This window comes from Gymnoscopelus braueri, assembly GCF_963280865.1.
Source record: "Gymnoscopelus braueri genome assembly, chromosome: 7".
NCBI lineage: Eukaryota > Metazoa > Chordata > Actinopteri > Myctophiformes > Myctophidae > Gymnoscopelus > Gymnoscopelus braueri.
The window spans coordinates 393,821-410,242 of record NC_137608.1 but is presented as its reverse complement, the minus strand read 5'-3'; the positions used below and the strand labels follow the sequence as shown (position 1 = coordinate 410,242).

The 16,422-nt window shown below is 43.4% G+C and overlaps 1 protein-coding gene across 2 annotated transcripts in view; it reads left to right on the top strand.

Annotated features, from left to right (window-relative positions):
• The window catches only part of rhobtb4 (Rho related BTB domain containing 4), an 83,382-nt gene that overhangs the window by 5,649 nt on the left and 61,311 nt on the right, over positions 1-16,422 (top strand). Inside the window, exon 1 of one of the 2 annotated variants that reach the window (XM_080432287.1) lies at positions 10,612-11,168. The exons of the other annotated variant lie outside the window; for it this stretch is intronic. Within the exon in view, the coding sequence (XP_080288413.1) occupies positions 11,140-11,168 (29 nt within the window). The 5' untranslated portion in view covers positions 10,612-11,139. Of the gene's footprint in view, positions 1-10,611; positions 11,169-16,422 lie in introns of those variants that run through there. 2 annotated transcript variants of the gene reach the window in all.

Genomic DNA, 16,422 nt, shown 5'->3' with positions numbered 1-16,422 from the left:
ATGCCAGGCTCGTCCAGCCCTCTGCTCCGTGCTAGCAGCATTTCACACCATCATTCATGCTGTTCCATTCGGACCGTGCCAGTCGGGTCAGGGGGGGGGGCGCAGGTTTCTCAGGACTTTTTAGAGGGACTCCATGCCGGGCCACAAGCAGCAAATACAGACTCCTTATACCCTTGGGTTTTGCAGCGGTTGTGTTCGCCTCTCATGCATGTGTGTTTGTGCTTCAGCACGCGTGTCACGTCGTGCAGTGTGTGCTCATGCACACGTGTGTACATGTTGGTTTACATGTTTCTCCTACTTTACTCATATGGTTCATATCAGAGCCCGACTGATGGCAAATGTTTGGGTCCGAACCCGAGCCCGATTGTGGAGAGTTCTAGAACCACCAATTAATGACGTTTTAAAACTTTTGGCAGTTCAAAAGTATCCGATCTACCATAGAGAGATCGGCTATTTTTTTAAATATTTTTTAAGTGTTTGCCTTTAATGATAATGACATGCCCGAAGTGGTAAGAAATCGAGACACATCAGCTACATGTTGTAACTTTATAAATGTGCAGATACCCTGTATACACTTATACTGTATATGTTGGTTTGTTTACTGTTGAGTGAGAAAACAATATTGCATATTAAGCTAATCTACTGAGCCCTCCAGTGGCCATTGAGGGGGGATTTTTTTTAATAAAGATTTATGCGTGGGAACGCTTTAGTAATGCGTTCCGACGCATTAGTATCTTGCTAAATTGAGGGAACAAGTTACTAATGCATGGGAACGCATGACCTTATTCGTGGAAACGCATTACCTTATTCGAGGGAACAAGTTACCTAATTCATTGCCTCAAATAAACTAATTTGAGGGAATGAATTACTAAAGCCAGGGAACGCATTACTAAAGCGAGGGAACGTATTAGTAATTTACTTGTACTTAAGTACAGTACTTGAGTTAATGTACTCAGGCCATGTTTGAAACATTTTGACTTGGATTATGCAACATAATAGCCTATGTGCATTCATCATATTCTTTAGTGTGGTGGAGAAATGTATGCTATTCAAGGATTATTATTATTATAATAATATTATCATTATTCGTTGTGCACTGGTCCAATACAATATACAAACCAATGCGCTGGTGCACATATCTAAACACACCCACAGCCTGGCACACAACATTCTATCTTCTAATTCTCCAGGAATGTCTGTGATTATAATTTTCCTATTATCAGCAGATGTGAGAGTGTCAATTCCTTGTGTCAATTGTGTTTGTGTTGTATTATAATTTATTTTCTTATTTTCTGTAATTTATTTCCACGCACGTAATTACGCACGTAACATAATCTATCTATCTATATGTCTGTCTGTCTGTCTGTCTGTCTGTCTGTCTGTCTGTCTGTCTGTCTGTCTGTCTGTCTGTCTATCTGTCAATTAATCTATCATCTGTCACAAGGGTTTTCAGCCCAAGGACCCCCTAGCTGAGAGAGAGATGAAGCAGGGACCCCCTCTATATTGTATATAAGCTCACAAGTCTCGCGCTGCGAGACGATGGAGCTTGTATATATCGGCTTGTAGATCTGTCTGTCTGTCTGTCTGTCTGTCTGTCTGTCTGTCTGTCTGTCTGTCTGTCTGTCTGTCTGTCTGTCTGATGGGAAGATACGTAATTCTCATCTCTGCTGATGTATTTATTACACACGTAACACAATAATACACAACGTCTACTGTACATATATAGCCCACTGTAGGCTAACGTTCTTGGGGGGTCTTGTTAAGCTCCACCTTAGCGCCGCCAATGAAGCGGTTTCAGAAAAGAAAAATGTTTTTGTCTGTCTATCTATCTGTCAATTAATCTATCATCTGTCACAAGGATTTTCAGCCCAAGGACCCCCTAGCTGAGAGAGAGATGAAGCAGGGACCCCCTCTATATTGTATATTTTTTTCCCTCCACCATGCCAAAAATAGCCGATCTACAAGCTCACAAGGCCTCACGCTGCGAGGCGATGGAGCTTGTATATCGGCTTGTAGAGCGATCTGTCTGTCTGTCTGTCTGTCTGTCTGTCTGTCGGACGGACGGACGGACGGACGGACGGACGGACGGAAGATTGTATTCTTTATTAACAATGATTATTAACACCAGTTTTCCCGGTGCCCAGTCTTCCTGGTGGCCAGATTTCCACAGCGCCCACTCATATCCACCCCTAAGTGCCCACTCTTCCAAATGCCCACATGTCCCTAATGCCCACTCGTCCAAGGTGCCCAGTTATCCCTAGTGCCCAGAATGTTTTGGTGCCCATCCTGGCTGTTAAGTTAAATAAATACACACTGCAGTTATTTCCACACAGTAGCCTAGAATTTAAATGGCCTACAACAGATTAATATCTTCAGATTAATATCTTCAAATAACCGGTAGCCTAGCTGCTTTCACTAATGCCTCAGTCTTCAGTGTAAGGGTTTGTCAATATTATGCCCTTACAAAGCACTGCCGTCTGCAACGATGAAGCAGCCTAGATCGGCTTGTAGATCGATCTGTCTGTCTGTCTGTCTGTCTGTCTGTCTATTATGTTACGTCCATAAATTACGCTTGGGACGTATGATTGGTCAATAAACCTGGTAGGTGGGGCTGAAAATATCTGATCTATAAACTCACAACTCATTGCATCCACACGTGTTGTGAGCTTGTAGTTCTGTTTTCACTTGCATAAATTAGGAATTCATTCATTTCATTGGTCAAATGCAACAGCTTCACATTACGTGCAACTGCACGACAAACTCTCTCTCTCTCTCTCTCTCTCTCTCTCTCTCTCACTCTCTGGCTCTCAAAAGTATTGGTATCAAAATGTACTTAAATTAAAAAGTAAAAGTACTCGTAAAAAGTAGTTTGAGGTTACATTTAGAAGATGTAAATTTAGCCTTTATTTATACGTCAAATAAATCAAATAAATAATTGTATTGTGTGAGCTTGTAGATCTGCTATTTTCAAAGGATTTTTATACATTTGAAAACTTGTGAAATGGGACCTTCTGCATAACGAGTACTTTTACTTTTGGTATTTTGAGCACATTTTGATACCAATACTTGGACTTTGTAGGATACTTTTACTCAAATTTGAATTCTGGACTTTTACATGTTACAGAGTATAGGCCTATTTCTACATTGCAGTATTGGTACTTTTTCTTAAGTAAAACATTTGAGTACTTTTTCCACCACTGATGCGTATACTACTTCATGTGAGTCCGCCACTCTGACAGAACTCAATTTGAGCATAAAGTACTCTTTATCATTCTGATAGATTAGTCCTCTGGTGTATACTTTTCGTTCTTTTTTCCTTGTGACAGATGATAGATTAATTGACAGATAGATAGATAGATAGGCAAAAAAATAGATAGATAGATAGATATATATGTACAGTAGTCGTAGACGTTGTGTATTATTGTGTTACGTGTGTAATAAATACATCAGCAGAGATGAGAATTACGTATCTTCCCGTCAGACAGACAGACAGACAGACAGACAGACAGACAGACAGACAGACAGACAGACAGACAGACAGACAGACAGACAGACAGACAGACAGACAGACAGACAGACAGACAGACAGACAGATCTACAAGCCGATATACAAGCTCCATCGTCTCGCAGCGCGAGACTTGTGAGCTTATATACAATATAGAGGGGTCCCTGCTTCATCTCTCTCTCAGCTAGGGGGTCCTTGGGCTGAAAACAGATAGATAGATAGATAGATAGACAGACAGACAGACAGACAGACAGACAGACAGACAGACAGACAGACAGACAGACAGACAGACAGACAGACAGACAGACAGACAGACAGACAGACAGACAGACAGACAGACAGACAGATAGATAGATAGATAGATAGATAGATAGATAGATAGATAGATAGATAGATAGATAGATTATGTAAAGTGCGTAATTACGCGCGTGGAAATAAATTACAGAAAATAAGAAAATAAATTATAATACAACACAAACACAATTGACACAAGGAATTGACACTCTCACATCTGCTGATAATAGGAAAATTATAATCACAGACATTCCTGGAGAATTAGAAGATTGTTTTGTGCCAGGCTGTGGGTGTGTTTAGATATGCGCACCAGCGCATTGGTCTTTATTGTATTGGACCAGTGCACAACGAATAATGATAATATTATTATAATAATAATAATCCTTGAATAGCATACATTTCTCCACCACAATAAAGAATATGATGAATGCACATAGGCTATTATGTTGCATAATCCAAGTCAAAATGTCTCTAAACATGGCCTGAGTACATTTACTCAAGTACTGTACTTAAGTACAAGTAAATTACTAATGCGTTCCCTCGCTTTAGTAATGCGTTCCCTCGCTTTAGTAATTCATTCCCTCAAATTAGTTTATTTGAGGCAATGAATTAGGTGACTTGTTCCCTCGAATAAGGTAATGCGTTTCCACGAATAAGGTAATGCGTTCCCATGCATTAGTAACTTGTTCCCTCAATTTAGCAAGATACTAATGCGTCGGAACGCATTACTAAAACGTTCCCACGCATAACTAAAGCATTCCCACGCATAAATCTTTATAAAAAAAAATCCCCCCTCAATGGCCACTGGAGAGCTCTGTACAAATCACCCGGGGAACCCCCCAAAATCGTTTGGGGACCCCCCTGGGGTCCGGACCCACAGTCTGAGAACCACTTATCTATACCGTCAGTGGCAGCACAACAGAAGGGTGAAGTATTGAACTTGAGAACTGTGTGTGTGCTTGATTGACAGTAGGATTGTAATGATATTTGAACTGTGGTGCCACTATATATGCCTATGAATTGAATACCAAGGCCCTCATTGGAAACAAGTCCGCAAGGACTTTTATGAACGGACCTGTTAGACAAAGTATTTTAAAGGTTTAATGACATTCACTTTTATACAACATTCAAAGTCTTTGTCCTGGTCCTTCAAAAGTGTACAAAAAGTTTTAAGTGAAAATTCCATTCCAGTGATCAATGGCAGGTGTTTTTCTCTCACATTTCTAAAGCCTTTTCAACTGCAATGAAAAAAGAAATCTTTGCCTGCGGGTGTCGCTGGTGAGGGATTTTGCCTGTCAATCATCGCCTCTGCTCCGCCCCCCCCAAAGGAAAGTATAGGGGAGGGGAGGGGCGAGGAGGAGAGTGGGCGGGATTATTCGACAGTGACCTCACTGTCGAAGGGCCAAGCTCAGATTACTTTTCAGCCTAATTATTCAGAAAACCCCAGACCACAGAAAATCCACTGAATGTTATAAGTTCAGGTTTTTTGGGTGTAATTGAGGTCATAAAACCCCAAATAAAACATTGAAAATAAAAAAAGTGAAAATGAATGTCATGATACCTTTAAATGTAACTGTGCTGTTTTACATTTTTTTGCCTAATAAAATATTCAATCAATCAATCAATCAAAAAGGTTCTCTGCATCTTCCTCTGTGACTCCTGTCACCTCATGTCCTCCTCTGTCACCTGCATGTCCTCTCTGTCACCTGCATGTCCTCTGTCACCTGCATGTCCTCTGTCACCTGCATGTCCTCTCTGTCACCTGCATGTCCTCTCTGACACCTGCATGTCCTCTCTCACTGCATGTCCTCTGTCACCTGCATGTCCTCTGTCACCTGCATGTCCTCTCTGTCACCTGCATGTCCTCTCTGTCACCTGCATGTCCTCTCTGTCACCTGCATGTCCTCTCTGTCACCTGCATGTCCTCTCTGTCACCTGCATGTCCTCTGTCGCCTGCATGTCCTCTCTGTTACCTGCATGTCCTCTGTCGCCTGCATGTCCTCTCTGTTACCTGCATGCCCCTTATCACCTGCATGTCCTCTGTCACCTGCATGTCCTCTGTCACCTGCATGTCCTCTCTCACTGCATGTCCTCTGTCACCTGCATGTCCTCTGTCACCTGCATGTCCTCTATCACCTGCATGTCCTCTGTCACCTGCATGTCCTCTGTCACCTGCATGTCCTCTCTCACTGCATGTCCTCTTGTCACCTGCATCTCTCTCACCACACCCATAAACCTCCTCTTTGGCCTTCCTCTTCTCCTCTCACCTGGCAGCTCCATCTTCTGTATCCTTCTCCCAATGTACCCCTCATCCATCTCAACCTTGCCTCTCGTTATATCCCCAAACATTCCAAAGGCTGATCCTCTAATGTAGTCATTTCTGATCTTGTCCTTCCTTGTCACTTCTAATGAATATCGTAGCATCCTCAATTCTGCCACCTCCAGCTCCGCCTCCTGTCTTTTCATCAGTTCCACTGTTTCCAAGCCGTACAGCATGGCTGGTCTTACTACTGTCTTATACATCTTCACTCCTGCTGGTACTCTTCTGTCACAGATAACTCCATCCATTGACGACCTGTCGAAGATGTCATCTGACATCAAAACGTTGTCGTTTTTTCTGTGCTTTGCACCCTGTGATCCAAATAAAAGGGCTCAAATCTTCCGAGTTGCTCCAGCGCCTTCTTTATTCAGATATATGTGTCCGCTCCTGAGACGCACCAGATCAGCCTGATTTCGGCTTGAGGCGCGGTGGAATATCCCTTTAATAATGACTTTCCTCCATTTGTTCCACCCTGCCTGCACTCTCCATTACTTTGGATAGTTGAGCACAGGTATTTAAACTCCTTCACATTCGCCACCTCTACTCCTTGCATTCTCACTGTTCCGCTGTCCTCTCTCGTACAGACACCCACATTCTGTCTTAGTAGGCCATCAATCATAATACCACGCCCAACAAGTTATTTTAATTGACAAATCATACAGCACAGCTCTCGTCAGCTCCAGGTTTGAACTCTTTAAATTCTACCTGTCTATAACTCCCAGCAGCCAGTAGCCACAGTGGCTGTGGGGAATGGATGTGAGTTTGTGTGTGTGTGTGTGTGTGTGTGTGTGTGTGTGTGTGTGTGTGTGTGTGTGTGTGCGTGCGTGCGTGCGTGCGTGCGTGCGTGCGTGCGTGCGTGCGTGCGTGCGTGCGTGCGTGCGTGCGTGCGTGCGTGCGTGCGTGCGTGCGTGCGTGCGTGCGAGCGAGAGAGAGAGAGAGCCACCAGTCTGTTCACAACCATGACACCTTTGTTTTTACAACAAGTGGTACCGTGTTTCACCAGTAGATGTCAGTGTTCTCTCCTCCATCTTCAGAGCTGCCAGTTTGTGAACAACAACACAGCTTAGCAGGCTTCTCACATGGGCAGCTTTATTTAGCTTAATTTAAACTGTGGGGTAAGAATATCACGGTGTGCAGGGGGCTTAGTCAAAAGCATGCTCATGTGAAGCAGAACACTGGCCAAAGTGTCCGGGTGGAGGCCAAGGGCCAGTTTATGAAAATATATATAATATTATAATATTCATATTTTGAATATTTCTTTATTTTCTATTCTAATATAGTATTTTTCACTCTGGCACAACTTTACAGGATGGAATTCCCCACCACAAACACACACACACACACACACACACACACACACACACACACACACACACACACACACACACACACACACACACACCTGATGAGGCATTTTGTGATACACAATCTCTGATCTGCCTGCTTCCTGTCATGTTGCTATCACTGCGCGTTGCTATGACGATGCATCCCAGAATAACCAAGGAAAAATGTGCGGTGAACACCATATGGTCGTTCTATTCTATTGTATTCTATTCTAATCTATACCAGTGGTTCTCAAACATTTTCATGTCAAGGCCCCCCAAATTAATATATATTTGGCCGAGGACCCCCATCTGAAAATATTTTGTGCCAAGGACCCCCAGTTTTTGAGACACACATACGGGTATTTAATTTCGGGGCGTGGCCGAATCCGCCATATCTTCACCGGGTGAAACAACACAGCTTTCACCATAGGAATGGACCCTTCGCTAAGCCCCACCCACTCCACTCTGTGACTGGTGGTGCGAAGTTAGTCACACCCAGGCCTGGCAGCGCCTGGCAATCTCTGCTTCTCACCCATTGACTTGCATGTTAAATGACGGCTTTTCCCCTTAAAAATAATCGATCATTTCAGCAGCAATAGCTTCAAAATCTCTTCTAAATCTAGTCAACAAGGCCTGCAGTAGGCTATGCACTGGACAAATGTGCATGACATTATTTCAATAAACTAAAAACACGGGAAATGTTAGAGGGAGTAATAGCCATGGATACACGACGGTCGTCTGTCTCGACCGTCATGGATGAATTTCAACCTGGTGTTTGCACTTTCTCCATTTATAGCCCGTACATCTACAGAAACGTTCATATTTCAAACATAAAGTGCTTATCCCATGGCCAAGGATGTTACATTTATGTACGGGCTCTCAAAAGTACAGGTATCATCCGTATTGTTCAATAAAAAGCATTTTAATCTGATCGGTGGCCATTTTCTCCATATGCTTTCAACTAAGCGACCCTATCGGTTGGTAGGTGTATTGCACGCTGATACGTTATAACTATGAGAAAATGGCCACCGATCGGATTAAAATGCTTTTTATTGAACAATACAGAATATACGGGTACTTTTGAGAGTCCCGTGCATCATTTTAACATCCGTGGCCATAGGGTAAGCAATTTATATTTGAAATCTGAACGTTTATATATATGTACGGACCGTAAATGGAGAAAGTGCAAACACCAGGTTGAAGTTGATCCATGACTGTAACAGGAGTTTTCATGTACCGCAGGGTAAGACTACAGTAGCAGTTAATAAATAGACGAACAAATGAATGAATATACTTTAACGTGCGGAATCCGAAACAGGCAGCGCTGTGATTCTGAATTTTGTTACGATTACGGTGATTAGTAGCCTATTATTGACACCACCTGGGCGAGTGAGTCGTGTCGTGTAACTTTCTGACAGCTGTGTATGTGTTCAACAACACAGCCATATTCAGCCTTGCCGTTTAAGTGCAGATTTCAGCTTAATTGGGAAAAGCAGCCTCCAACGGGTTTGGGTACGTGGTTCATAGTCACCATTGCGTTAACTTATCGTGGATTCGTGGTATTCCTATTCTTGCTATTATGTTGCAAATGATTGTGTGTGTGCGGGCGAAATAACATTGACAGCTATGGCAGGTGACGAAAGCTTGCCAGACCTATGCCAGGCTAACAACCTTGCTAAGCTGGCATTGGAAAATCGCTTTTGGGGTGGGGTTTAGCGAAGGGTCCATTGCATTACGGAACGCACACATTGTTACATCTTGTGGGTTTATTTTTCGTCATAGCCCAACATATGGTGAAGTAGTGGTCATTGTAACAACCACCGATCTTGTGAAAAATGAAAACGGGAACGCCAAATATTCTAAACTTTCCGCGATTCTGCCAATAATCACATTCTTTGAGACACATCCAAGTTTTTGGCAGGTCTAAGGGAATCACGTGACGTCGATCCCCTTCCCCTATTCGCTCATACTAGGACATGATGTATGTGTAGGCAGAAGAATAGGCTACAAGATTTATATTGTGTAAATGCAGATCATCAATTTTCAAATAGCTGATGTCTATAGGGTTTAAAGTGGATAAACTGATGCTGATGATATATTAACTAATTTAACTGGGGGCCCCCTGGGACCCCCCCACAAGGACCCCCTGCGGGGTCCCCGGACCCCACTTTGAGAACTGCTTGCTTGTGGAAGCGGCATGTTTGGAGTTAACAAGTTAGGGGGCGGGGCTGGTCTCCCTGTTTGAGGGGCGGGGAAGCCGACATTTCTGTCGCGTGTGATTGGCCTGTGTCCCCACGTTGCTGCGTGCGTTGCGGTGCTGCGTCATGACGCACGGGGTGGAGAGGGATCAGTGTTGCCATGTCGGCTTATTATAAGCGATTTGGGCTTGTTTTTCTGTAAAGTTGCTTGTTAATATCAGTAGTTAAGGGGTTGCGGTTTTTTGGGCTTGTTTGTAAAGTGAAGTTGCTTATTTGGGCTTGTTTACTAAATGTTGTTAAAACCAGTGGTTCTTAAACATTTTCAAGTCAAGGACTCCCAAATTAATATGTATTTGTCTGCGGACCCCCATCTGAAAATATTTTAGGTCAGGGACCCCGGCCCATGCAAGATTTGTGTTGTTCAATTAAAAAAAAAAAAAATCCTTTAAAAAAATCTAAATTTCTTCCCATTTAAAAATAAAATAGCAGATCTACAAGCTCACAACGCGTTGCATCTCGACGCGCTGTGAGCTTGCAGGCCAGATCGGCTATTTTCAAATGGCCGTTGGGGGCGAAGGGCTCGCTTCTTTTGGGCTTGTTTTCGTAGACCTGGTTGCTTGTATCTCTCGCAAGACCTGGCAACACTGGAGGAGGCGGAGGATGGGTGGGGGGAAGGCGGTGCCGGCCGAGGTAAACACCCAATGGGTGTCACACAAAACAACAACAAAAGGAGCTGCTGCTGGGGATCAGAGCGAGAGACACAGTTTAGTTGTTCTTTATAAAACATTATTTATGCAGAGAGAGAGAGAGAGAGAGAGAGAGAGAGAGAGAGAGAGAGAGAGAGAGAGAGAGAGAGAGAGAGAGAGAGAGAGAGAGAGAGAGAGAGAGAGAGAGAGAGAGAGAGAGAGAGAGAGAGAGAGAGAGAGAGAGGGGGGGTTCACAATGACCTGAACACAATCATGCAGAGAGAGAGAGAGAGAGAGAGAGGGAGAGAGAGAGTGTGTTGTAGCGACTCAAGAAACTAGTATCGCAGGTAAACAATGAACCTAGCATATGTCTAGACGATTGCACGCACGCACGCACGCCACGCACACGCGCGCGCGCACACACACACACACACACACACACACACACACACACACACACACACACACACACAGGCACGCGCGTGCGATTGCGCTCACTGGTATAAATAAATAAATAGAAACCCAACAGAAAGCAGGAGAAAGCAGTGCAGAGTAGACTGTGGGTGTGTGTGTTTTTGGTAGAAAGTGTGAGACACGAGAAAAGAGGAACATAGTGTAGTGTGTGTGTGTGTGTGTGTGTGCGCGCGCGCTGATCAGCGCCTTGTGGAGACGCGAAGTGAACTAGATCAGAACAGATCGGAACAGATCATCATAATAACTAAGGCAGTTCTAGTCTATTATTTGTCCAAAGAAGAGCAAACAGCTGCGTCCGGACGGGACAGACTGGAAACCGGGGTGAGGCAGGCTGGACATGTGGGTCAACTCTTCTCCTGTCGGAAGGTATTGATTGATTAATTAACAGTTGGCCAAAGGTTTCCATTGGGGTCCTGTCTGTGTAAAACACCGTTACTGCTGCTGGACACTGGACTAGACTAGCTGGACTGGGTCACATGCTGCTGATCAGGCTCACAATGCCCTGCTATTGTTGTCTGATGCAACCAGACTGTACAGAGCAAAATATGAAAATAGCTACGGTTTAATTACATTTAATTAAACCGATTTTGATGATTCTTTTTTTAGGGAAGTGGCAATTTAAGGACTTTTAAGACCCTTTAAAAAAAGGTCTTAAAAGTAATAAGAAATAAACAAACAATACTATAATAGCTGGTCAAACATTGGCCAAATTGTCAAATAATATAAGAAATTGTCAGAATTGTTGAAAATAGCTGATTGTGAGCGTTGTGAGCTTGTAGATTGGCTATTTTCACAATAGTTATCTGTGGAACCGAGTCAAATGAAATGTAATGCCTCAACTCCTACAAATCCTTATGAGGATGGGGGTCCTCAGTTCAAACATGATTATTTTGGGGGGTCCCCATTTCAAATATGATTAATTTTAGGGGTCGCTGCCTGGACTGTTTGAGAACCACTGGCCTACAACATAGTTCTCAAACATGTTTCATGTCAAGGACCCTACATTCATGTTATTTTCTACCATGGACCCCCATCTGAAAAGACTTTGTGCCAGGGACCCCCTATACAACGTTTGTGTTGTTAAAATGTTTCAAAACATATTCCTACATTTAGCACATATATTTCACATTTAGATCTGGTATTTTTTAAATAGCTGATGTTTTAGTGTTTTAAGTGGTTTAACTGATTTTGATGCTATATTAACTTGTTTTGCTGGGGACCACCTGGACACCTGGGTGTCCCTGGACCATACATTGAGAACCACTGGTCTACAATGCCTGTTTTTTTGTTTTGTATTAATTTGCACACAGCAAAAAACATCAAAGCTATGATTTGTTAATGACCTTAATTAATGACCACCTGCCAGGGTGCTTTTTCAATACATGTGAATAGAAGCTTAGTTTTAGTTTAGTCTCCGTGTGTGTGTGTGTGTGTGTGTGTGTGTGTGTGTGTGTGTGTGTGTGTGTGTGTGTGTGTGTGTGTGTGTGTGTGTGTGTGTGTGTGTGTGTGTGTGTGTGTGTGTGTGTGTGTGTGTGTGGGTGGGTTGTAGCCTGGACCAGACGCATCTGCCACTGCCAGTGCAAAAACAAAAATTGCCCTCTGCGATTTGGGTCTGGCCCCACTCCGTTGTGAATCCATTTCCTGCTCCCGAAGTCTGGGGTGACCAATCAGGGCCCAGTATTCAAATATGGGAGACTGTAATTAGTAGTTGGTTGTAGGTCTAACCAATTGCGTCCAGAAACATTCTTTTGATCCCGCCCCTTGGGAAAAAAACGTCCTCATAGAAGCACCAGACTCATATCCACGCAGTGATATAGTCTGGCCACGCGAGGCTAGGTTGGTTGTATAATCAGCTTCTTTGTGGTTGCAGTGGATGGATGAGGTTTGCTTCGTTATTCATTAGATCAAATCGATCATGTTTTTATGGTGCAGTGTTTCAATGTCAAGGGCCCCCAAATTGATATGCATTTGGCTGCGGACCCCCATCTGTAAAGGTTTTGTGCCAGGTATGCCCTTATAAGAGAAGACGGTTTTATGGAGTTGAAAGCCAACTCTACTAAGTGGGAACACTCTGAGCCCCCCACCTCACGTCTTAAATACACTTTTTGGCCAAAATGTAAAATAATCCACCGGACGGAGAGACACTTCCTGGTTCAGAGATGTTTTGACGGAACAGCGCCTTTAACGTTGCAGAGCCGAATAACACTCAATGAGACTAGTTTGTAAGGTGTAATGCGGTCCTGTGTGTGGCAGTAGTGAGTTGGCGCCGTGATGGCGCTGCCGAAGATTAAAAAACAAAGAAGTAGTGTCTCCGTCCGGTGGATTATTTTACATTTTGGCCAAAAAGTGTATTTTAGACGTGAGGGGGGTGGCTCAGGGTGTTCCCACTTAGTAGAGTTGGCTTTCAACTCCATAAAACCGTCTTTGTTTTGGTGAGTAGCGAAAGTGTATTTTTTATTTTTACTCCAGATGAGAGCCTAGGCAGCCCGTGGTGCAAGAGCATTGGCTCGAAAGTCCCATAGCCTGAAACGAGAGAGAACCCGAAAGGCAATGGACCAGAGCTATTAATAGCATTAAAGTGGCTGAACTGATTTTTAAGCTATATTAACTAATTTGAACCCCTTTGGTTTGTTATGCTGGATTTAATTATCAGCATCATCTAGTTTTATAGTGGCCGTGTTAGTCTGCAATCCACCCGTCATCACCATGTGACATAAATATCATATCATAATCATAATCATAATAATAGCTTATCAATAACAATCTCATACTTGGTGATATTGTATCGGTTGCCTCCTCCTGGCCAGGTGTTATGAATTGTAGCAGGAAGCACAACTCCTTTTATTGAAGCGCTGCTTGTTTGCAATATGTATGAATGTATTTATACAACACATCTTAAGAAATATAAATACATAATAGCAATGTTAAATGTTATGATAGTCTTAGAGATCTGTGCAGATAGATAACCGTGGTTGTTATGTAATGCACTTGATGCTGTTATTCCGTAGTCTTGAAGATCTGTGCAGATAGATAAGCATGGGTGTTATGTAATGATGCTGTTATTCCCACAGGATTACTGTCTGTCAGACAGTAATCTGTAATCTGATTACAGTGTAGCAGACAAACCTCACGTCTCCCCACAGACTCATATCTGGGTCAGTGATGGCTGGCTGGCTGATTATTAATAGTCAACTTTGTGAATCCATTTAAAAAGGGCTTTAGACAATTAGCCTGTTCTGTGAATTACACGTCTTTTTATAGCGTAGTGTAAACAAGCCATTACAAGGGTTTGCTGCTCAAGGTCTAAATATTTATTCAGTGACTTCGCTATGGCAACCAGCCCCTGATCCTTGACTAATGGACAGAGAAATATAGATATGAATGAATGCATGTATGTATGTAATGTATGTAATGTATGTAATGTATGTAATGTATGTAATGTATGTAATGTATGTAATGTATGCATGAATGACTGAATGAATGAATGCATGTATGTATGCATGTATGTATGCATGTATGCATGCATGTATGTACAGTATGCATGCACCATATGTATGTATGTATGAATGAATAGATGAATGAATGAATGAATGAATGGATGGATGTGGAGAAAGGTGAATGAATGGAGGGACGGACGGACGGACGGACGGACGGACAGACGGACAGACAGGCACACAGACTCTACTCTAGTTCAATTCAATTCAATTCAAACAGGCTTTATTGGCATGAGAAAACATGTTTTACATCGCCAAAGCAAACGTTAAACAAAACATGCAGAAATCAAGACTAGTAGTAATGTATGTACAACAATAATGAAACTAACATAGTTTGATAAAATAATTAAACTAAAGTTAACCTCCTTACAACATGTAGCTGAATGAAAGAAAGACTAAACCCCAAACAAAGCTATGTGAATGTTAGTCGTGTGTGTGTGTGTGTGTGTGTGTGTGTGTGTGTGTGTGTGTGTGTGTGTGTGTGTGTGTGTGTGTGTGTGTGTGTGTGTGTGTGTGTGCGCGCGCGTGCGTGCGTGCGTGCGTGCGTAGTGTACAGATGAACTACTGTATAGTCCCACAGAGGAGAAGAGATGATAGAGTTGATTGGTGGGACACACACACACACACACACAAACGGATCACTGCTGAAATATTGCATAAGGGGGGGGCTTCCAGCCAATCAGAGTAAAGACAGACAGACAGACAGACCAGGGACACTGTCTTGGAAACGGAAGGTTCCCAGGTCGATTCCCAGGGGCGGGCGTCTTGGGGCGTTTTGAGAGCTGCTAAAACGTGTCCAATGTGTTAAGTTGCGTAGTGTTGTGTCACCATGAAGTTGCTGATGAAATTGACCACTTCTATTACTTAGTCATACTTCTCTTTATTTTAAATCTTTTGTCTTCAGTTATCTCCCATAAAGTGAAAAAAGCAGTTTCATAAGCCTGTGCAGTGCCATACTGTATCGTTTGCAAAACAGACCGACAATTTGCAATGTACAATGTAGGCATTTGGCAGACGCGCTGTTAATTTGTATTTGCTTATAGAGAATATCTGACTGCTGATGAAGTGTACACATCACGCTCACACCATGCATTATATCTTCTGTTGTATGAGAGCCACACACACACACACACACACACACACACACACACACACACACACACACACACACATGCGTGTGCGTAGTGTAAAATCAAAAACAGAGAGAGAGAGAGAGAGAGAGAGAGAGAGAGAGAGATTGTGTGTGTGTGTGTGTGTGTGTGTGTGTGTGTGTGTGTGTGGGGAAGAGAAGGAAGGATGAATGGAGAAAGAGAGAGAGAACGATGAACGAAGAGACAGAAGGAAGGATGAAATGGAGCGAGGGATGAGACTGAAGGAAGACATGATGACGGAGGTGAAGAGGACAGCTCTGAATCTGTGAAATGAAAAAGTGAAAAGTGGAGGGGGGAGGGAGGTGGGGGGTAAGGGAATGAGACAGACAGACAGACAGACAGACAGACAGACAGACAGACAGACAGATCTTTGGCCAGACGACAAAAGTAGTGAGGAACATTCTGCCCAAATTATGCATGAGTTCCTTTGTCTCTCTGGCCCTCCTGCACCACAAACACACCCCACACACACACACACACACACGCCGGGCGCGCGCGCGCGCACACACACACACACACACACACACACACACACACACACACACACACACACACACACACACACACACACACACACACACACACACACACACACACACACACACACACACACACACACACACACACATACACACTCAGAGAGAGAGAAAGAGAGAGAGAGCGTGAGAGTGCGTGCGTGCCTGCCTGCCTGCCTGCCTGCCTGCCTACCTGCGTGCGTGCGTGCCTGCCTGCCTGCCTGCCTACCTGCGTGCGTGTGTGCGTGCGTGCGTGCGTGCGTGCGTGCGTGCGTGCGTGCGTGCGTGCGTGCGTGAGAAAAGATATGGAGGAAGGATATTTGACAGTGTAACAGTACATGTTACTGTCTAAAATGACATCAGTGTTCTGAAACAGTAAACTTCACTGGTCTTTTAATAATAATTTGTAAATAACTATACATTAAAAAATAAAACAGTAAACTTCACTGGTCATTTAATA